This window comes from Condylura cristata, unplaced genomic scaffold, assembly GCF_000260355.1.
Source record: "Condylura cristata isolate star-nosed mole 26May11 unplaced genomic scaffold, ConCri1.0 scaffold00012, whole genome shotgun sequence".
NCBI classification, from domain to species: domain Eukaryota; kingdom Metazoa; phylum Chordata; class Mammalia; order Eulipotyphla; family Talpidae; genus Condylura; species Condylura cristata.
In genome coordinates, this window is record NW_004567113.1 from 45,572,073 (window position 1) to 45,594,077 (window position 22,005).

The window sequence follows — 22,005 nt, forward strand, 5'->3', positions numbered from 1 at the left end:
TTTTTTTTTTTTTTTTTTTTTTTGGTTGCTAAATAATATTCCATTGTATATATGTACCACATCTTTTTAATCCAGTTCCTGCACGACTTTTTAAAAAATAGAATAATAGGGCTCTCCCTGGTGATGCAACAGGTTAAAGCACCATTATGAAGCTCTCTGAAGCCACTGCAACACGAGTTCAGTCTCCAGCCAGAAAGCTGACCCACATGGCACAGCTTCTGACCTGCCCGCTGCTCCCCTGAGCAGTGTACTTTGTCAGTCTGTTCTCTCCCCACTCTGTCTATGGTGAATCCTCTCACCCACCACACTTCTGGCCTGTACCCCAGTTCTGAAAGCATAAACAAATAAATCATTAAAAAAATAGAATAATAATTTTTGTGGTGATTCAGTTGCTTGACTCTGTGTACTTTTATCATCTGTGCACTCAACTCCAAATTCTCCTTCAGTGGTAGAAATCTCTGAATGTGTCCAGCATCACCAGGCAATCTATTAATTTAATCAGCCTGGTGACGTCACTCTTGGAAACTGTTTGGGACAGAGCTGAAATTAACTACATTGTCATCTCTTCCCCTCGATTTCCCAGGGTTCTCTCTGTTGAACCCTGGTTCTTCCCCTTTTGTAGTTTATGCCCAGTTCTCACAGAGCATACCCTGAAGCAGCTTCCTGAAGAGCCTTGACCAGGAGGCACATTTTTGAGGCACGTGTCTGAAAGTGTTCTATAGATGTCGGTGAACTGTGTCCAGATAATATGAGGACCCACCGGCTGTTTTTTGTGTCCCCCAAAGCTCAGAATGCTTTTTACATTTATAGTGTAACAAAGAAGAATATGCAGCTTCACCCTGTGTGGTCCACCGGGCTTAGGTGTCTACTGTTGTGCCCTTGACAGAAAAATGAAGTTTGCAGGCTTCAGCGTTAGATCATGGCACACAGCAGTCTGGTTTACTAAAAGGCTGGTTTTTCATGTGAAATCTGAGAGCAAATCCAGTCTGACCTGAACTCAATGATAAAATGTGGCCAAGCTTTGATAAAAATTGGCTAAGACATGAGGCTTTTATCACTGTTATTTAGAGTACTTGCATATGGTTCATGGATTTTTCTCATTTTTTGTCATTAATTTCAAAGTGAATTTCACTGTGATCAGAGAATATATCCCCAGTTGCTTCAATCTATTGAGATTTGAATTTTTTTTTTTTGACTAGTGGATGGTCAGTTCTGGTACATGCATAATGGTCTTCTCAAAGTTTCCTTTAAGTCATGTCAATTTTGCATTATGTACTTGGAATCTGTTTTATTGGGTCATAGAGATTTGGATACCTTCCATAATTTCACAATACCCTCTTTATCTCTTCGAATAGTTCTTAAAGTGTTAGTATAGTTACACCTGCTATTTCGTTTTTTAGTTAGAATTTTCAAGTTTTATGTTTTCTCTTCTTTATTTTTAATCACTGTTCTTTAATGTGTCTCCTATAAGTAGCATATAACTGAGTTTTTGTATATTCCCTAATTTGGTCTGACAATTTAGTCTTTACCTGGTGTATCTAGCCCATTTATGTTTAATGTAATTATGGACATACATGGCTTTAAATTTATTGCTTTACTGTTTATTCCCTATTTGTCTCATCTGTCCTTCCAGCCTTCCCCCCCCTTTCTTTATATAAGTCAAATATTTTTAAAGAATTTATTCTATTTCCTATTTTCACTATCTTGTAGTTATGTTGCCTCTTTTAGGGGTTGTAAATCTGGAGATTACAACAGATCAGTTCATTGTTAATAAACCCCTCTAGGCAAATCAGGGGACAGGAAAAAAATAGAGAAATCACATGATAAACCAATAAGCATATTTTATTGGAGAGAGTACCGGAACTCTCGCCAATAAAGATCATCTTTTTCTATATTGCTGGATATCTTTCTCCAGCTACCTTACATGTCTTTGTTTCCATAAATGACAGCTTCTAAACATTCAGGGCACTAAATGTTAAGCTCTCAAAATGTACTACCTTTTTAACATTCAGTTCTGGTTTGTTGCTCTATAAAAATTTTAACAAGCAAAATATCCCCCAAGTGGGATTTATTAGATTGTATGAAGAAAAAAGCAATTATTTAATTACCACAGTTTGGATATTTTCTCTCCTTTCCTTTGCAGATGGGCAAAGCACGTAGCTGAGAAAAATGGCTACTTGGGCCACGTCATCCGCAAAGGCCTCAACGCCTACCTGGAGGGCTCCTGGTAAGCTGGGCCCCACGTGAGAATAGACTTCCTCAGCACTTACTTTCCAATCTGTCAGTGCCGCCTCATGAGGTGGAATCTTAAAATGCAACCAAAAAAGCAATTTGCAGAGAAATCACTGCCTCTCAGTAATGTTATTCAGTATATCGTAGACTGATTGGCTGTTGATTGGAAAACACAGCCTTTCCATGTTTAATTTTACACAAAATTCATCCTAGGGAGAACATCCACATTCATCAAGTTGAGAGTCACGGAAGTGCGCTGACTTCCCTGCAAGCTGGTTTCTCTTGGTTTCAAGAGTCTGGAGACGGGATCTTAGCTGACCTTCTGCCCACAAAATGTCCAGGACTTCTGCCTTATCTCTGGGAAAGAGGGAGAGCTGTGCCTTTAGGGCTCACATTCCTACATACTTCACTGTCTCTTCTATGAGCAGTCTCAAATGACTGGCAGTTACCCACCATGTCCCAGTAGACTCAACCAAGTAGACACAGCCAAATAGGACCCTTTCTAGCTTCTGGTGGAGTTAGCAGATCTCACCCCGTAATCCTGGGCTGAGACCCAAACCTTAGGACTCACAGATGCCCTCCCACATCTGTTCTTACTCCCTGTCACCATCAAGGTACACCTCTCCAAACTCTTCCTGTTTTTGTTTTCTTCCATCAGTCCCAGCACCCCATGTGAGTTTTCTCCTAGACCACATTTTTGTGGTTTATTGCCTAAATGATCTGGGTATTTCAGTCATAACTGAAAGACATATGCAAATCAGCATGTGTGCCAGTCCAGGACCGTAAAAACATTAGATCAGACCTATCATCTATTTTACTCTGATCAGAAATTAATTATAAAAATGAAATAGAAGTCCCAAAGAACACCACGTTCTCCCACTTTCTCCCTCTCGGTGCTCCCATATTCCACAGACAGCATGTCCATGAGTGAGAGGCTTAAGTGAGAGAAGCAGGGAAAGTGAGCCTGATGCAAACAGCCCTAAATATGAAAGCACTTCTTAGTATTCTCCTGTGGAAGTTGATGTCATTATTAAATAATATTAGTGTATTAATATTAATATCACCAATTGCCATCACTTTGCACAATTAGAAAGAAATTTTAGGGAAGTTATTTTCCCTTTGATACACCCTTACTATTTTGTGGTGTTTTAATCTTTTTTTTCCCGAGTGAGCTTTAGTTCACATCATCCCAAGTTTGACTTTATGCTCTACTTGTCCTTCGGACTTCCCACCCTTAACTCCCCACAACTTTAAAGAGAGAAGTAAGCATTCAGGTAGCAAAATGTTTATATGTGGGATTTTCCAAAGAGAGAACACTCCTGCAAATACCCCCTAACACACACACACACTGTGGCACAAGCCAGTGCGTTGGTTTTCTCTTTTCTCATAAAAAACAGTCTTGCCTCTCAACATTTCAGTCAGTGATGGACCATATATTTGGTGATCATCCCAAGAGCTACTCCATACAGCTCTGGAGACACCATCGAGCTTTTTCTACGTGCATACTAGAAAGTGCATGCAGAAAAAAGCCATGTAGAGATGCATTTCTCAGACTGCATCTGCATCATTACGTGATGCACGACTGTGGTTGAGACATATGTGATACAGATTTCCCTTTCTAAGTTCTGTGTGACTTAGCCCATCCACCCGACTTAAGCATCTCTCTCCCAGGCTAAACCCAGCCTCACTTCTGTCAACAGAAGTCACCCTCATTCTAATTATTCTTGATCTGTCTCTTGGCATTTTTTTTTTTTTAACACCTTTGCTCTAAGCAGATAAATTTCCATGCGCTGGATTTCGTTTGATCCAAAATCAGAATTCTATTATATATTGTTCTTCAACTGCTTTTTTCCTCAAACTTAACATTTTGTTTCCAAGATTCATGTATTTCGATGCGATGCCTATTGGTCACTCATTGCTGCTGTCACCTGCCACAGTTTACCGATTCTCACATTAACTCATATTTGGATTATTTCCATTTTCTGTTTTTAACACCAACATGGCTGGGAACATTTTCTATGAACATCCCAGAGCACATGGGCAGCAATTTTTTAGGCTGTCACCTTAGGAGTGGGGCCTCGGAGCAGACACATGTGGCTTTACAAGGTCACGTGTTGTTTACCAGAATGATCTTCCCACCTCGCTCGCCTGCCTGCCGTTGTTAGTCTCTGCTCCTCTGTAACCTGGCCAGTTTTGATGTTGGTGCTAAATACTGCTAAAAATAAGCCTCACTCTGGCATCAAGACCTTGTCCTATCAATAGGCAGAAACATGTAAAATCAATTACAACTGGAAAAATCTTCATCATCATATATTTGAGGCAAATTGCTCCTGTCTCTTCCTGTCCTCCAAACCCGCTCCGGGGTTTACATGGGAGATCTGAGGGTGGGCCTCCCCACACCACAGTGTGGCCTCTTTGGGCACCGTCTGTTTTGCAGTAATAGGGCTAAATCATCCATCAATGTCCCAAGTTCATCCCCTATTTTCATTTTCTGTGAGTGAATTTATTCTGGATGTTATTTTCAAATTACATGTGTCAGTTTGATGAGCTTGTGCTTTTCTGGGTTGTTCCAAGATTTATATGGGATAGTTCAAAAGAATTGCATGATTGAGAAAGGGCTTTTTTGCTGTGGAGGCATAACACAGAAGACAATGTCATGTCCGAGGCCGACAAGAGAAGCCGGCTAAGGAGAAGCCGGCTGTCCAGTTCCATCTCTGCTCCCCTTATGACTCCATGGTGCTCATCTGCGAGCTGTTTGTTTTGTTGTGCTTTGTCTTCAGTACACACAGGATACTTAACCCAGGAGCTATCAGCTAAGGCTGGGTTTGAGGTAAGACAGGCGGCACCCCAAGTTCCTGCTGAAACAGATTCACCTTTATCCCATAGGGTAAAAGTCCACAATTCCCCCTGAAACCCAAGGAGCTATTTCAGTCATTGGCAATAAAAAACACAGAGGAAGGATCATTGTCTGAGAAACTTCTCAGAGGTCCTCAAATTCAGTCCACAACAGGCAGCCAAAGGGTTGATTATTAAGATGTATCATTATAAAAGTTCTATAAATACATGTGCTGAGTCTGAAGTGGGAGGATTGCAATTGCAAATGTGCCCCTAAACTCGTTCTGTTCCCTCAATCCCCTCCCCTTTGTGCGCACCAGCCCCCGGCCTGGTCAGAATGACCGTCTGGGGGGCCGTTTTACTTTACAGCAGTGGAAATAACGCTTCGTAAACCTTGAAGAGCTCCATGGCAGGAGGGTGTGGCCTGGCTTTGAGCTGCCTGCTCTTGCCTCTATAACCAATGTTGAATAAATATTTGTTCCATGAATAGAAGCATGGAAATATCTGTAATTAATCCTTTGAAGCAGTTGCTCTTGAGACACAAGGAAGAGCAGGGGTCTGGGAGATAGGGTTTCTGCAGAGATGGCCTGTCTTGGAAGTCTTAATTAGCCAGGGAAGTCTCTGCTTGGTATTTAACCTTGCCCACAGTCGATCTCCGCTATGGGGTTTTCGGAGCTGCTCCTGTGATGTGGAAGGCAGACGTGGGTTTCTGTCTGGTACCTCTGTTGACATCAGTGTTTTTCAACATCTTTTTTGTGGCTTTTTTGGTTTCCTTTGAGGAAACAGTGGAGAAGTCCATGAAGCACTCGGACTGTGGGAGTCTTCGTACAATACCTGTTCCTCCCTTCACTCACCCACCGTCCAAGTAAACTTCAAAGAGTCAATTTTTATTGTCTTTGTAAAGTTTATCCTACTGATGGCTTGGTTTTGTTTTTTAATATAGGCCAGTTTTTCCCAGCCAGTCTTTCTTTTTTATTTCATTTCTTTATTTTATTTTACTGGGGTAGTGGATTATAACACTGCATGTTTTACAAGTACAGACTCACACCCCTTCACATGTTACCCCACCCTGCCCCCAGCAGAGCATCACAACGGCCCAGTCCATGCAGCACCCTCACTCCAAAACACTTGGATACTCTTTGCTCCCTCTCTGGTAACCTCAGCTCTGCGGGGGCTCTGTTCTCACGGGGAGTGTCAACCTTGCCGCTTCACCCCCACCACCAAATTCTAATGCACTGTCCTCCTACCGGCTAAGGAAAAATCAGTTCATTCTATACCAAGATCACGAACTTCACATTCCATCCACTTGAGACGGCAGGGGGAGTCAGCCTCATAGTTGACTTTGCCCTGGAAGACCACACCATCTCCTTCCCCATTCAGCCTTGGGGGAAACTGAGGCACAGGTGCAACCCAAGTGTCTGATGAAACTTGAGCCTCAGACCTTTGCACTTGAAAACCCTGTTGCAGAATGCTAGGCCCTGTCTGCTGGGTCTCCCTGCACACCACCCTGGGTGGGCTCAGGAATCTCACCACAGGCGGCTTTGGCAGCTTAGGTGAGAAGGTGCACTGGCGTATTTGTGTTGTCCTGCAGCTTGCCTCATGGCCCTTAGCTGGAGTCACAACCCCTCGGAGCCTTGGGCAGCCGGCGTCCGAGAATGAGCTCTCTCAGCAGCCACTGAGTGACCCGTGACTGTGGTTTGTCTGATGGATGTTCTGTCCTGACTTGACCCCCGTCACCTCTCTGTCTGTCCCCAAGGGATGGTCTGTCAGAAGTTGCCGTTAGCAGTAGGAAAAGATGATTTTAGGAAAAGCGATGTGGAAAAGGTGATCAGCATCTGCTGTCCGCCCCTCACCCCTATGCCAGCTCCCCTCCCCTTCCTTATAGCAGTTCTTCGAGGTGAAGCTAAAATTAAGACTTATTAGTGTCAACCACTTAAAATTTTAAAAAGCTCTAGAAACAGCTATTTATGGTTAGTATAAAATCTTGCTCATACTCTGGGTCACAGAGAAAAATGAAGAGAAAAAAGGTGGAAAAGAAACACAATTTGCCCCTCACTATCGACAATAACTTTAGGCTTTAGTTTTTCTCTGCATTGATGTATCCTCACATGCATGTGTGGATTTGGTTTTACCAAAATGGAGTTGCACTTCTTAAACTCGGCCTCTTTCCCCCACTGATGGACTGACTTGCAGACATGGGTGCGTAGTTTGTATCCACTTCACAACGGTGTCAATGGCCTTGCCTGAAGGTCAGTGCCTCTGAGTTCCTTTAAGTAGCCCCTCATTCCTAGGTTGTTTCCTATTCACCTCAGCTGTCCATCTAACCAGGCTTGCCATGAGCTTTGTTGCCACAGGGTCTTTGCATGGCCTCTGCTTGTTTCCTTAAAACAGGCCCTCACACCGGGAGACAGCTGGATCAGATGGTTTGGCCATTCCTATGCTGGGCTGTATCATCAGCCAGGCTAGATCAATAGATCCATTTCCCTGAGCCCTGGCTGTCACTCTGAATTATGAATCATGTGCAGCCTTCCAACAGACTAAGAATAAGCTCTGTTGTTTGTAATTATTCAATTACTCGTCATGTCAAACATTTATTTTTTTTCATGCATTTTTTGGCCATCGGTATCAAGCCCCTTGTAAATTACCTCTCTGTTGCCAAACTTCGAAAGCACCACAAAAGCTCAGCTTTAATTAAGCTTGTTGAGAATCCTAAGCCTCAGAAAGCCTTTCACAAACCCAAGGACTCAAAAGCACAAGGCTTTTTTTTAATACCACTTATCTCCTCTTAGCGAGGATGGAGGAATTCAAGTCCCAAAGGCTGACAGGCCCCACCTGGACTGCATTTGGCCAGAAGAGGTAGCTGTTGTACCAACTAGCTCCCCAGTCTTATCTGCGAACTCAGCCTTTAAGATAGAAAATAAATCAGTGCTTGCAGTATTTTTAACAACAGTATTTATTTAAGAAAAAAAAACAAACTCATGATTTTGTGCGTTTAAAAAAAACTGCTTATTTTGTGCGCTCTTATGTTTGAATATAAAGCTTTCTGTGAATATTAGTAAGAACCACTATATGAAATTTATTATTAATCATCTATTTTTAGGCACGAAGCTTTGCTGTATTATGTTTTAGCAGCAGAAACCGGGATTGAAGTGTCACAGACAAATTTAGCACACATCTGTGAGGAGCGGCCGGTAAGTGAATGTCTCCTCGCTTGAGCTCCAAGTTAAAGATAATAAATTGGCTTTTATGGAGGCCAAATTTGTCACTTGGCTGCAATATCGAAGGATTAACTTTTTCTCCCCTTTCATCCCCTTAGGACCTGGCCAAGAGATACTTGGGTGTTAATTGTATTTGGAGATACTATAATTTCTCTGTTTTCCAAATCGATGCACCTTCATTTGGTATGTATAGAAAAGCAGTGCTAACGCTGTATTGGAAGCTTTTAATCTTTAGTAACAGGGACCATCTAACAGCTTTCTGTGAAGTGTGATATTTCTAAACAATTAGCAAAGAGGGTGAAAAATCTCTGCTGTTAAGATCATGACTAAACTCTGCTCTCTGCCTCATGGAGCCTGGCCGCATGTGATCCATGTAGGTGTGGATTTCCATGGTTCCACTTCCTGCCTAGTTCACCCTCTTGGTCCCGGCTGGCCTCGTCCCAGGATGGCCTTAGTTTTCGGGGTTGCCCATTGCTCCCCATTAGTCTTTTCAGCTCTTCGAACATCCTGGTCACCATCCCCTAGTGTTCAACTCTTTTACTTGGATTCTGTTTTTTGGATTGGCCATTGAGCGACACTAATGCTCTTAAGCAAAAGACTTTTCCTTAGAGGGAGAAATATGTGAGTTCAAACAGTAAAGAAACCCGTCAGTCATCAAACCCAGCAGGCATTTTGCAGGCATGTGACAGAGCGCCCCAGACGACCTTTGGGGGGGGGGGGGGGCCTGTGAGGGTGCAGACTGCAGTTCTCACAGACAGCCCCATGCAGCCACCCGGAAAAGCCAGTGGTTGTTGGAGAAATGGGGTTGATGATAGACTGCCTTTTCTCCTGATGTGCCAAGGGAACCCAAAGATGTTTCAGTACTCAAAGTCTGGTAGGAAAAACTGTCTTGTGGATGGGCCAATCAGTTAAAATGTTGGTTTGAGATAAAACTCTTGACCCATGAACCGTTGCTTTTTGTCCTGCAGCATATTTGAAAATGGGAGACCTGTACTACTATGGCCATGAAAACCAGTCACAAGACCTTGAGTTGTCTGTGCAGATGTACGCCCAAGCCGCCCTGGACGGGGATGCCCAGGTGAGCGAAGGAGAGGAGTGCCTGGCAGCTCCCACACGCAGGGGAGCACGGCACCCTCATCTGGCTGGGCTTTCCAGGTCACATATGTTCCTCACAATGACTCTGTGAGGACTCTGGTCATCCCAACAAGCCCTGGTGATGACCACTGTGTCCCCCATAGTGTTCTCCACACTCTTGTGGGGTTGGGGTGGCTAAACCCACATGAGAGAGGAGGATATCAAGACTACCTCAAGGTGAAAACGTTGCTCAAGGTCAAACCTACCCAGGAGTTGTTTCCACTAGATTCCATCAAGCTAACTCAGCAAGTAGAAACTCAAGAAATGGAAGGTGTTTTCCAAAGGAAAATGGTTTGCTTAAACACTTGGGCCAACACTTCTGTGACAAGAGTTTGTTTTCAGTGACTTTTATGTTGAAGCTTCTTACTTTGGAATGTTTTTGATTTTTAACAGAGTGTTAGGAAGAATGCAGAGAGTCGCTGTACACCCTGCTTTGAGGTTCTATAACTAGAAAATGCCAGGGTTGGGCTGCCTGTCATTGCCAGGTGCCAGTTAAACAGATAGAAATTGATTCTCTCATCCATACTTTATTGTCAGAAAACCAGTGAGCTGAGAGAACAGGGGTATCTTACCTCAAAAACCTGTTTTAACATTTCTCTTGAGCTGGCTCTCTTCTAGTGCAGGTTTGTTTAGTGAATGAAACAAAAGCAGCTAACCACAAGTGAACCCCTCACCGCAGCCCAAGAATTTTGTAGAATGTCCCTTGATTTGGGTGTGTCTCTGTCTCCTCATGAAGACATTGAGATTATGCACTTTGGGCAAGGGTAGTCCAGAAGTGTGTCCTGCTCATGGTCCCTGCTCACTGACCTGTTGTCAGTCTCTCACTGCTGGTGAGGTCGACCCCACTAACTTGGTTAGGATGTTTTTTTCCCTTGTAAACATTTTTTACTTTCTACCTCAGAGAGATCTTGGGGAGACAATTTGTAATTAGGCAACTAACCTGTCACACAAGATTTTGTCTACTCATTTTAGTATCCTTCCATAGCTCTATAGTGTGACTGTAGTGGTATGTTCCCCCTACCCACGAGCAAGAGTCTTTTTGTCATGTGAACTTGACAGAAGGGGCTTAGTCTCGTGGTAAGTTACAGTGAAGGTGCCACTTTAAAATCTGTGCCTCTCACACACTGTTCGAGTATGTACCTTTGTTTCTTGGGCTCCCAATGAGGACTTTTACCCTCTGCCCCCACCTCAGTTCAGATGAATGGTGGTGATTTAGTTAACGTTAGCTTATGGGTGATTATTTGTTTTAATATATATATATATTATGACCTATGTGTTTTCTGGAAGGACTTTCTAATTAATCCTACATGAGTGATAGCTGAGTATGGGAGGATAACTGAAATCTCTAAGTACTAGATGTTTTTATGACTTAATTTTTCTAATTGAATAATTGTAAGATGATACTTATTAAAATAGATTTCATTATTAGTGAGGATGGACATTTTTACATGGACTTGTCTATAATTCACACTTCGTATTTTTATGTGGTTCCTTAGTCTTATTCTTTGCCTACTTATCTGTTAGTGTTGAGTTTCTTTAATTTAAATCTGAATTAGTTCTTCATACATTTGCCCTGTAGATAATGAGTTTTAAGCTATCATATTGCATATAAATATTCCCCAACTCTATTTTTTCCATTTATTTTAATCTTGTTATTTTACCATTCAGAGACTAACATTCTATAGTTATTTTCTTCTAATATCTCAAGTTCTAAGTGTACCTGTCCCTGTCAAAGAATGGAGAAATACTCTGTTTTCTGCTTTTATGGGGGGGGGGTGTATTCATCTTTAAGATACTTCCCTTCGATTTATTTAAAGGTTAAGATCTGAAACTTAACCTGAACTTTCCATGCGTTTGAATCCCAGTTCTACCTCATTCCAGTTGTGTGACATTAGTCAAGCTCCTTAACCTCTCTGATCCTCAGTTTCCTCATCTATAAAACGCAGTGGATAATACCACCTATCTCAATTCGTCATTAGGCGGGTTAAGGGACTATAGATATAACTAAACAATGCCCCATGGACAACAAGCTCTCGGAACATGTGAGCTGCTGCGATTTTGAGCATGGTTATTGCACTGGACAGTAGAGACATATATCTCACCTGGCGGGTGCTTGTTTTCGTTTAGCTTGTTAGTGACAACTGCAAAGTCTCTGGGAGAGTATGTCACTAGAACCTGGCTATATATTCCTTGGAAGGCGATGATCCCATTAACTGGTGAAGCTTCATGCTAAGGGCAGGTCTTTTTTGACTGATGTCATGGATCGGCCACTTGCTCAGCCCATGCTGGGCAGAGCAGAGCCTTCTGGTGGTGCCTGTGTCTGTCCTGTACCCCACAGCACCTCTACTCTGAGGCTCCTGAGGATCCAGAATGAAGTGTGAGGAGCGGTAGGGAGACATACCCCATGTAAAAGTTTGCATTCCCATGCCCAGAATAACGTGTTGGCCTGGGGTACCAGCCAAGCGGACGCTCCTGCGCGTCTCCACACCCAGAGCCCCCCCACCACCACCCCCTTGCTTAGACTTCTGACACGCTGCCGGGGACCCGGGCAGAGTCGCAAGTGAGGAACATTGCTTCCGCCTCAGCACGCTGCTTCCGTCTCTGCTCCAAGGACGCGTTTCCCAGCGATTTCTGTCCGAGGGAGTGAGCAGGAAAGGACAGAGCCCCCGGTTGACTGGCTTCTGAGCAGATGGGACGCAGCATCCTCTGAAAACCTCCTGGTTCTCCTGCAAATAAATTTCTCAGATGCATATATTTAGGGAAACCATTCATCAATGACGATGACAAAACCATCTGGCTCTCGGAACTGAAAAAAATCTCGAGGTTGTAAAAGTTTACATTCTGAGGAAGGGTGTGTGTCTGGGTTTTATATCAGTTGCTGATGACTTCGGGCTACGACTTGTTTGCAGGGTTTTTTCAACCTGGCTCTGCTCATCGAGGAAGGTGCTGTGATCCCACCCCACATTTTGGATTTCCTGGAGATCGACCCAGCTGCCCACCCCGATAATGTCTCAGTCCTGCAGGAGCTCTACGAAAGGTGCGTTCAGAGCCTGTTCATGCTGCCGGGCTGGGGGCTCCCAGCTGCCAGCTCTCAGTTACTCTCTTCTCTGATGTCACTTGCCCAAAGAAAAAAAGGCGCAGAATTTGTTTCCATTCCCCAACACCTGACCGGACCCCAATTTCTTTGTCTTGGTATCTGGGGCTTAAGAAGCAGGAAGCGCTTGATCTAAAGAGAAAGTGGTGACCCCAATTTCTGCAAACAGGAAAAATAGTGTGCCTGACAAGACTGTTTTCTGGGCTGATGTCTGGACTTTGGACAGACACTTAGAAGTGCTGCTGGTAGCTCCATGCTTTGGGGTCTTCTTACTCTTTTGTTTAGGGGCAGGACTGACCTTTTTCTGAGGGTCCTGCCAGGATCTCAGAAGACAGGGCAGGGCCAACCTCCTGGGAGCCGACCGTGTTTCTTAAATACCTCTCCTCTCAAATGTGCCCATTGTCGCAAACCAGACGTCTCCAAGCAGGTTTGAGGAGCTGAGTAGGGTAATGGGTAATGTCGCCAAGCTCTGCCCACATGCCAGGTGCTTGTACTTCTTGTCTGCAGGTGCTGGAACCACAGTCACGAGGAGTCCTTCAGCCCCTGCTCCCTGGCCTGGCTCTTCCTTCATCTGCGGCTCATCTGGGGTGCTCTCCTCCACTCTGCCCTGGTAGGTAGTGTCGCCCCACCCCGCCCGCCTGGCTCCTGACCTGGACCAGTCTGATTGTGTGTGCTTGCGGTGTTGCAGGTCTACTTTCTGGGGACCTTTCTGCTGTCCATCTTGATCGCTGGGATGGTGCAATACCTCCAGTCTCTCTCAGGTAAGATTTGTAAAAGGCCAGGGCGATATAGAGGTGGTGATTCCTCCCCCTACCATTAAGACAACATGCTCCCTACCACCATGGCCATGCTATTCTTTCCATCAGGATGGGCACTCCTGAGTTGGGGGTAGGAGCTCTCTAGGGGTACACAGATTCTCCGACCAGTGAAGACCACAAAGTGGTGGTCCTGTTTTTCCAAAGCATGGAAGTTTTTAATGAAGTTTCAGAACTTTGAACTAAAATGTCTTTTCCCATTAGCAATACCACTATCAAAATTCTCCATGTGCTTTAAGCACCAGCATGAAATCTCCCCATTTACCCCAGTTAGGCAACCAAACGTCCTCATCATGAATAAAAATTCGCGGCCTCATGGACTCAGGGAGGGGCCGAAGGGAACCGTGGAGCCAGGGTGTCATCTGGCATGGCTTTCCCTGGGCTCTTGTCGGGCAGTCAGTAAGGGGCCAGGCGCCCCTGAGCTTTCTGCCTGGGCTTGGCGTCTAGCTCCACTTCCCATTAGCTCTGTGACATGTGGTGAGCTAATTCCCCCTTCTGATCTCTCAGTTTCTCATCAATAAAAGGAGATTAGAATGGGACCTACTTCCCAGGAAGGTTCGAGAGGCACAGGAACAAAGACCACCCGAGACCCTTCCCAGATGACGGCTGCAGTTAAATCTGAGCTATCTTGTTTACCGGGGCTAGGAGGCCCTCTCCATCAATGCTACTGATTCCGCTCATCTCCCCATTGGGCCAGAGGCTGAGTCAGAGGGAGGCCTTGGTGCTGTCTTTTGTGATATCTCACTCCTAGTAGGTGCTCAAATTTGCCAGCTTCTGTCAGTGGAGCATCCTCATTTTCCACTCTGCTGGATGGCGACCAAAGGGTGTAATCACTCGTGAAGACCAACAGGGACATTTACAAATGGGTAAATTAGGGCTGGACATGGCTTTTGGACATTAGCACAACTATTATTTGTGTGGTGGATAATGAAAGGCGAAAGGAGTACATTTTACCACTGAGTCCATGTGGCGAAGGCGCTCACGGCTCTGAGAGGCTAACACAGAATCATTGCCCCCGATTTACCTGAGGAGTTTAACAAGGAATCATCAGAAGCCCTTCCAGGTTGATGCCCTGGAGGACGCCAGCTTATAAATTTTCCTTATGCAAATCCTGTCCCGTCCCTAAATTTGTTGCCAGGTATAGCACATTTATTTTGCATCTTGTCAGTGTTTTCCATTTCAAATTATCTTTGTCATTTTTACTCTGTAGAAATATTGTTATGATTATTACAAATGCAATCCCGTTAGAGGAGCTGAAAATTGTCTTTATGATTTTATGCCAGCTGGTAGCCATGAAAATTCATGGGCTGGTGGAATTGCTTTTATCAGAACTTGTCTTTTCCCTTTCTTTGTGTCTTCATTATCAGTCTCTCCACATTCTTTCTCCTCATCCCTCCAGTTCTTTCTTAGATTTGTCAATTCCTTTGTCCTTTTTTTCCTATTTCATTTCTTCTTTTTCCAACTCTTTCCCTTGCTTCTTCCTCTACACACTTCCTTCTCATTTGATGAGCCTTCAGATGTCTAAGATCTTGAGGTCTTAAACATTTAATTCTTTGGCCTGCACTTTACAGATGAGGAAATTGAGACCAAAGAGAGGAAGTGCCCTTTTCCCAGGGCCTGGGGTTGCCCCCACTGCTGTGTCCTGATGGGCTGGGGCCTGAGCTCCCCTGACCTGCCCCTGGGAAGAGACAGTGCAGCAGACGCTGGGAGAGGCCTAGGCTATGAAGCAATTGCAGCCATAGACTGGTGATGACGGACCCCGCCGAGAACAGGCTCTCAGCATTAGCTCTTAGGTCGCATGGGACGCCTCCCCCCCCCTGTAAATTAGGGGTCTTTGTCACGATTTGCATTTCTCCAGCCATTTGTTTTTAAAAGTTGATGATTTGTGGCCAGACCTTTAAATGGAGCTGTCCATCCATTTTGCATTCAGCTTTGACTACCTTCATTTCCCTCCTGAGTTTATATGCTCCGTGATATACAGTCTACACTTCATCACATTTGCCACATTAAATTGCCGCAAGCCTAGAAGGCCAGCAGGGCAGACGACAGCTAATAGCACCCCAGCCTGGGGAGTCAGGCTGCTCAGATTCTGGCCCTGCACTGTATGACCTTGGTAAGAGAGAGGGGAGGCCTTTCTGTGCCTCAGTTTCCCCTCTGGATATGCCGGACATGTGTTGTAGTGTTGTAGTTGAGCAAACCAAGTAAGATAATGGACTGCAAAGCACTTGGAAACCAACAGTTGTGAGCTGGTAGCTTCCAGGCAGTGATGTGTCCGGGGCACTTCCCTGCAGTGAAGGGCCCAGCACCAAGTAGTAGCCCTGGCTGAGGCACAGCCTGGTTTACCTTTGTAACAGATAAGCTACTTGCACGCTTTTCTGTGCTTTTAACCACTTTCCAAAAGCATAAAAGCCTCTTTATTTATTTATTTTTTTTAACATCTAAGCAAAGGCATCGGGCTCATCTATCAAAAGCACCAAAAACAAACACAAAACCTGGCACGCCTTTATTGCCTTCAAGAGACCTGCTTTTGACCCTTAGCTGCCAAGCAGAATCTGCACTAAGTCTGTCTTGATGCTGATGCTGCCCAGAGCAGTGCCAAAGGCCTGGGTCCGGAGTGGCACTGATTTGACAACAGAACATGCACTGCCTAGACCTGCTGCCCATCCAAGTCCACTGCCTTGCAGCTCCTGGGTCACTAGAGGTTCCAGCCTCTTCCAAAGCTGGGCACCATTAGCCTTTTCTCTCCCAAGCTGCTGGTACAGCCCGCAGCTGGGCTCACCACTTTGCAAGGCTCCAAAAGCCATCTTTCCTTGCCTCATTGCATCTCTAAAGCACTCTCCCTCTCTCCTCCCAACCAGGGACGCCAAGCATAATTGCCTTAATGGACTCAGATTTAAAGAAAAAAAAAAAGCACAACCCAAGCAATGTTGCCTAGAATGATCTCCATTTCTGCCCTGCCACAAATCTCCCCGGGGACTAAAATGCATGGAGCCTGCCTGGCTGCTGGAAGGAAGGGAAGGGAAGAATACAGGAGAAAACTGTAAATCACCCTTTCAAAGATGGGCTGGGGGAGGAGTGGAGGAGAGGTAGGTGGAGTGTGATGAGAAGGACTGGTACTGGTGAGTGCACCTGACGGGAGATTTCTATATTGTGAAAAACAAAGATGTTTAAAAAAAATAATGTAAGGGGGAACAATCCCAAAAGCCCCACCTTACCAGGATTAGTGCAAACTTCATGTCAAAACAAAATGTGCCAGTATCGGTCAAGCCCTGCAGAATGGCCAGCGCCTAGGTGTGATAGGTGACCTTCACGCCCGCCTACTCAGAATTCAGCAGGTAAGCCAGTTCTCCTGGCCGCCCCGGGGGTTGGCCTAGGGGGTGTTTTAAAAACAGTATGATGATATGAGCAGATTAATTAAACCTTTTCCCGTCCTCCACATTCCCAGTTAATGAGGTTTCTACTAAAATTACAGTAAAATGTCACACTGGTGCTCATGTCAAAAAGCAGTAGCCGTAAAGTCAGAGCAACTCCGTGATGAGGGGACGCGGCTCCTGTCTCGCTCCCCAAATGCCTCCCAGGACTTCTGCTCTCAGCATCCTTAAAGGACATGAGCTTCGTCTTGTCCTGGGCCCTCTACATCCAGACGCCCACATGAAGGTGGCTAGACGCGTAGCCTCAGAGCTCCCCTGTGCCATCTTTGCACCCCTTCTCGGAAGCATTCTGCTCCCTCAAGGTCACCCCATTGGAGCCCCTCATTCTCTCAGCCACCTCATCTGGTCAGCTGGTGAGCAGATGTGTTTGCCGACATGGTCCCCAAGTGGGCTTGGCAGACATCTTCGAGGGCCAGAGAATAAACACCTTGGCCTCTGAGGGCCATCTCCGCCCCGACGACTCAGCTGTGCTGGTGGCCGTTGACCACACGTGGAAGCAGGTGATGTGGGCAGCTGTCCAGTCTAGTGTTCCTATGCATGTGACTATTTGAAGTTCATATGTTTTTCACTGGTCCTGGTACTCTTCTTTCGGGTTTTGTGCCACCACTCGAAAATGTGAAAGCCCTTCCTGGGTGGCCAGCGACCCAGCGGCGGGCGGGCCGTGCGCACGTTTGGCCTCCGGCAGCCGCCAGCCCTAGTCCGTCCCGCTGGGCCAGCTCTTGATTATTCTCACTAATGTACAGAAAATGGCCCCCCAGGCGGCCAAGTAATCCAAAAATCACTTCTGTTTGGCTCTAGAATCCACTCTGTAATTTTTTAAAACAGCACTCTTATTTCCTGGTTACCTTGATTCTAGTCTGGTAATCAAACTGGCACGAATTCCAGGTGAGCAGAGACAAAGAGGCCACTTGGAAATTAGGATGGGCCATGGGGGGGCTTGTCCAGTGATTGCACACCCCCAGCAGAGGGGGGGGCTCTCACATAGATAATAACAAATTTACTGTAGAAACAACCAACATTTTCTATCATGCTTTTAGAAGATTTAAATTGTGGCGATGCTAATTATGCATCCTTCTCCATTTACACATTGGCCCTTTTTTGGGTTTAATCAGAAAACTGATTGCTGAGTTATCTCGTTACCATGGTGATTTAAACATTTCCCTGAGCTTGAAAAGGAAAAATATATGCCTTCATTAACTTCCTCAGAAAGCATCAGCAAAGTAAATCTTAGAACTTAAGGGGTCTTGGGCACCCTCTGATCTCCATCCCTCAATCCATGGAGGAGGAAACTGAGGTCTTTGTTTGACATGAAAGTGTTTGTGGCGTGGTGTGTGTACCATTCATTATCTACCGTGAGCTCACCTATTTTAGTGGCAGAGGGTGAGGTGCTCAGGCAGGCCTCCTGGCTCTAGCTTTTTCTAATCACGTTCCTGGACCTCACGCTTCTGCCACGTTAGACCCCCGCCAGGGTGCTGGCTTTAACCGAGTGCCATCACGACATCATGCAGCTCCCTATGCCCCCACCCACTGTCACTGTCCAGTTCTTTCAGTCTCTGGATCCACAGGGTCTTTGGGAGACAGGCAGGGGGTGCTAATTCCTTTACATGTCCAGCAAAACCAGAGGCATTTCTTAGCATGGCCTCTGGGAGATGACCATGGGTGCTTGGAGGTGAAACTCTTGAAGAGTTGCGCTAGAATTCAGGTGGTCAGCATGTGGTGACATTTTTCAGGATGGACATTTGGGAGCCTTTAAAAAAGTTCCCACCTAATGAAGATGGTGTAAGACTCGTGGACGGTTGAGCTTAATTAAGATCCTACTTAAAGACATAGCAGTGGTTCCTTGCACAAACTAAGGCCACTGAATTGGCCCGAAGTCACACAGCCCTGCACACGGCTACCGCCATTTGCCAGTGAAGAAACTACAGCTCAGAAAGGTTCAGTTACTTGCCCAGGATCGCTGAGCTGATAAATGTCAGTCATGTGATTACTGGCCTTGCTGGCTTCAAAGGTCCTACTGTTTCCATAGAAACAGGGGCTACTAGGACCTCAGAAAACTGTAGACATCCTGGAAACAAATGCACCAACTTTGCTCAGCCCTGCAAGCCTGCACCTGAAATCAACAATCAGTTAATAACAACAAGCACGTCTCCACAGCAAACCAGGTCACTCGTACTACGAGAGCGAACCTTTGCTGAGACCTGTGCCTGCCAGACACTGTTGTTAAGCATCGTCTATGCATTATTTTCATCTTGGAACAAGACACAGACACTTTGACGGTCCCCAGTTTTTAGAGCTGGCAGGAGGACAGGTGGTTTATCCAAGCTCACATACCTGATAAAGACAGTTTCCAAGAAGCTGCACTGCTATTAGCCCGGACACCTCTCAGCTGCCCACCCCAGAACAGAGCACCCCAACCTCAGCACATGACATGTGGAGCTGGGCCACTCCTGTGGTTGTTCGGTGCGCTGGAGGGCGCTCAGCAGACACCGAGACTGCACTCCTATGTGCAGGTAGCACGTGGCCTCCAACTGTGGCAACCAAGAGCACCTTCCAGGTAGCACTTAAAGACCACTGACGGGAAGTATGAAGCTTTACAATCCTCCCTAGCATTTATGGGCTCCAACCTCCATGAAAGGTAGATCGATAAATAATTAAACCTAGTCATTAAGTTTTCCAAAATGCAAGCACCTTTATCAACATAACTCAGGTAATTATACAGGAAATAAATCAAATTTGGGACATCATCCAAATGGAATAAGGTGTGGACAGACCCAACAGTCTGTTCTAATTGATTGGTGTAATTCAGAGCTCGCATTGCCTTGAAGCACAGGGTGGAAGAAAAGGTGAGAACGGGAAATACAGACCAGGGGGTAGCGGGGGGGTTGAGGGGGGTGGGTTTAAATTATAAACTTCCCTAGAAGTCCCGGATCTGTGTGCCGGTTTCCCCACTGTAGCTTCTAGGTGGGGACGTGAAGTCCAAAGAACCTATGTAACAGGCCCCGAGTCGCCTATCTGGCTAGTGTTGGGGCCTCCAGCTGGATGCATGGGCTGCATGCAGCTCCCCGCTTGTGGGGTCTCGGGTTGGTGATTTGTGGGGTACATGCTGAGTTGGACCCCCACTTTGCCTGTGTCTCTGCAGCCAGCGGCCCCCCTCCCGCGCCAGCCCCCGCCTCTACGGAGCCCAGCACTGCCACAGCACGTCCAGCGGTGCCTGCAGACGCCTCGGCACAGGACCAGCCTGGGGTCCCCAACAGCCCGGAGCCACGGGGGTGAACAGGGCCTTGGGCCTTTCCACACCACAGAGCAGCCTGTCACTGCTGGTATCGAACGCTGGGCATTACGCTGATAAACACTTTAAATGTCTGGTCACTGGATGCGAATTTGCAATTGGTGTCTATTGTTTTGTTTTGTTTTGAATCCAATCACGAGGAAGTACAGGGAGCAGAGGGGGGCAGAGTAGAAGGCGCCCCCAGTCAGAGGGTTGTGCCTACCGGGGGTTCCCCGGGTTGCTGCCCAGGCCGTAGCTGGGGGCTGTGTGGATCAGGCTTGGCTCCTCCGGACCCTCATACGCAGAGTTGAGTTTCAAGCACGTTCACCCTTCTTCATTCCTTTTATTAAAGACGATCGTGACTTCTTGACCAGTTAGGTGACATTTCAGGACGTGTCGGCCACAGCACTGTTGCTCGAGGTCCTGTGGAAGGATTTCAGCGTGACTTCCAGGCCCCAGCAATGACGGGCACCTTGAAATAAATAGGTTGTGGCTGGAAAAGCAGGAGGGGACGGCTTTGTAAATGGGTTTACATTTTTCTCGTTGAATTTTCCTAGGGTTGTTGTGCTTCCGAATCATTTACTGGCATTGTTGAATATCATTTACTTTTCCACTGCAATCCATAAAATAACATTTAGAAAATTCTTAGTATTTAAGTGTAGCCTCCTCCATGAACTACCCACTAGAGTAGACTGGCAGTAGTAGAGTATGCAGGAACAAGCCTTTAGCTCATAGTGTCGCCTCCCCCTTTCGCCTGCCTGAGTCTGTGTAGGGTGTGTGGGTATGTGTGAGAGAGAGAGCGAGCGAGCATCTGCATAGTGTATGCTGCTAAGATAGTAAATAAATCAGTCATGCAATATTGTGGGTCTAAACTACTCTTTGCACTACTTTATTTACAGTAGTAAATAAAAATTATTTTTATACCATTGACTACTGCGAAGTGGCTTTTTCCCCTTTTTTTATACGTATCGCCCTCATCATACAAAGTCCTGAGGTCCATGCTTTCGCCCACGTGGTAGACACGTCCTCTTTCGTGAGGGCTGACTCGCAGTGACGCATCCGTGCTGTGGAGGTGCCTCGGAGTCCGGCCTCTGGGTCAGGATCATGTTTGCACAGCCTCAGACATGGTTTCGGGGCTTCGACGGCTCAGAGGCTGGGCATGAGGTGAATGCTGGGGTGAGCCTGAGGGCCACTTTCTCCTCCCAGCTGTCCTCTTTGTGCTGTTCTTACGTCAACAGAGGAGGTCCTGTCTCCTCGTGGAAGAGCCAGACTTCAGCATCTTGCAGTTTGGGGTTCATATTCTGCTCTGTGATTTACAAACTCTATGACCTTGGGGGAGTGACTGACCCTCTCTGAGTTTCAGATCACTGGTTTGTAGAATCAGGCCCATAAAATCCACCTCAAAGTTTCTCTTGAGGCTTAAATGAGACAATATGCAGACCCTCCAGCGCCCGGCCCTGAACATGGCCGTTGTTTCCATTAGGAGGATTCTGAGGAGCCCAGAGGAGGAGTTGGCAGCTGGTGCCTCACAGCGACCCCTGCAGGGAGAATTGCCATCAGCTGCAGGAATCTGCCCAGCTACATCCTGCAAGAGCAGGTCGTGGGGTGTGGCTATGGGAGTGGGGCAGGGTGTCTCCCAATGCACAACTGAGGTCAGATGGTTCTCCATGCGGGAGGCTGTCTTGTGCGCTGGAGGAAAGGTAGCAGCAGCTTTGCTGGTCTTTGCCCACCAGACACCAAGCACTTCCTGCCCCTGCCTCTCCCCAGCCATGACAGCCAAAAGTGTCTCCAGAAATTGCCAAATGTTCTGGGGGAGGGAAGGCAATAGCCCTGAGAATGACCCTTCACTTTGAGAATGGCCAACGTAAGAAAGCATGAGTCCCTGGCCGCCACTGAGACAACTCAACTCGGACGGCCACCGGCTCCCCAGCGCCACCGTGGTAGCCCTTCATGGTAGTGCACTTGCGCCCGCTGCCCA

At 46.3% G+C, this 22,005-nt stretch overlaps 1 protein-coding gene across 1 annotated transcript in view; it reads left to right on the plus strand.

Moving 5' to 3' along the window:
* The window catches only part of SEL1L3 (sel-1 suppressor of lin-12-like 3 (C. elegans)), a 79,690-nt gene extending 58,733 nt beyond the window's left edge, over nt 1-20,957 (plus strand). The window contains exons 17-24 of the mRNA XM_004681365.2: nt 2,144-2,227; nt 8,168-8,258; nt 8,384-8,468; nt 9,254-9,363; nt 12,329-12,456; nt 13,021-13,123; nt 13,202-13,274; nt 19,899-20,957. Of these exons, the coding sequence (XP_004681422.1) occupies nt 2,144-2,227; nt 8,168-8,258; nt 8,384-8,468; nt 9,254-9,363; nt 12,329-12,456; nt 13,021-13,123; nt 13,202-13,274; nt 19,899-20,032 (808 nt within the window). The 3' untranslated portion in view covers nt 20,033-20,957. The remainder of the gene's footprint in view (nt 1-2,143; nt 2,228-8,167; nt 8,259-8,383; nt 8,469-9,253; nt 9,364-12,328; nt 12,457-13,020; nt 13,124-13,201; nt 13,275-19,898) is intronic.
* The last annotated feature ends 1,048 nt before the right edge of the window (nt 20,958-22,005 follow it).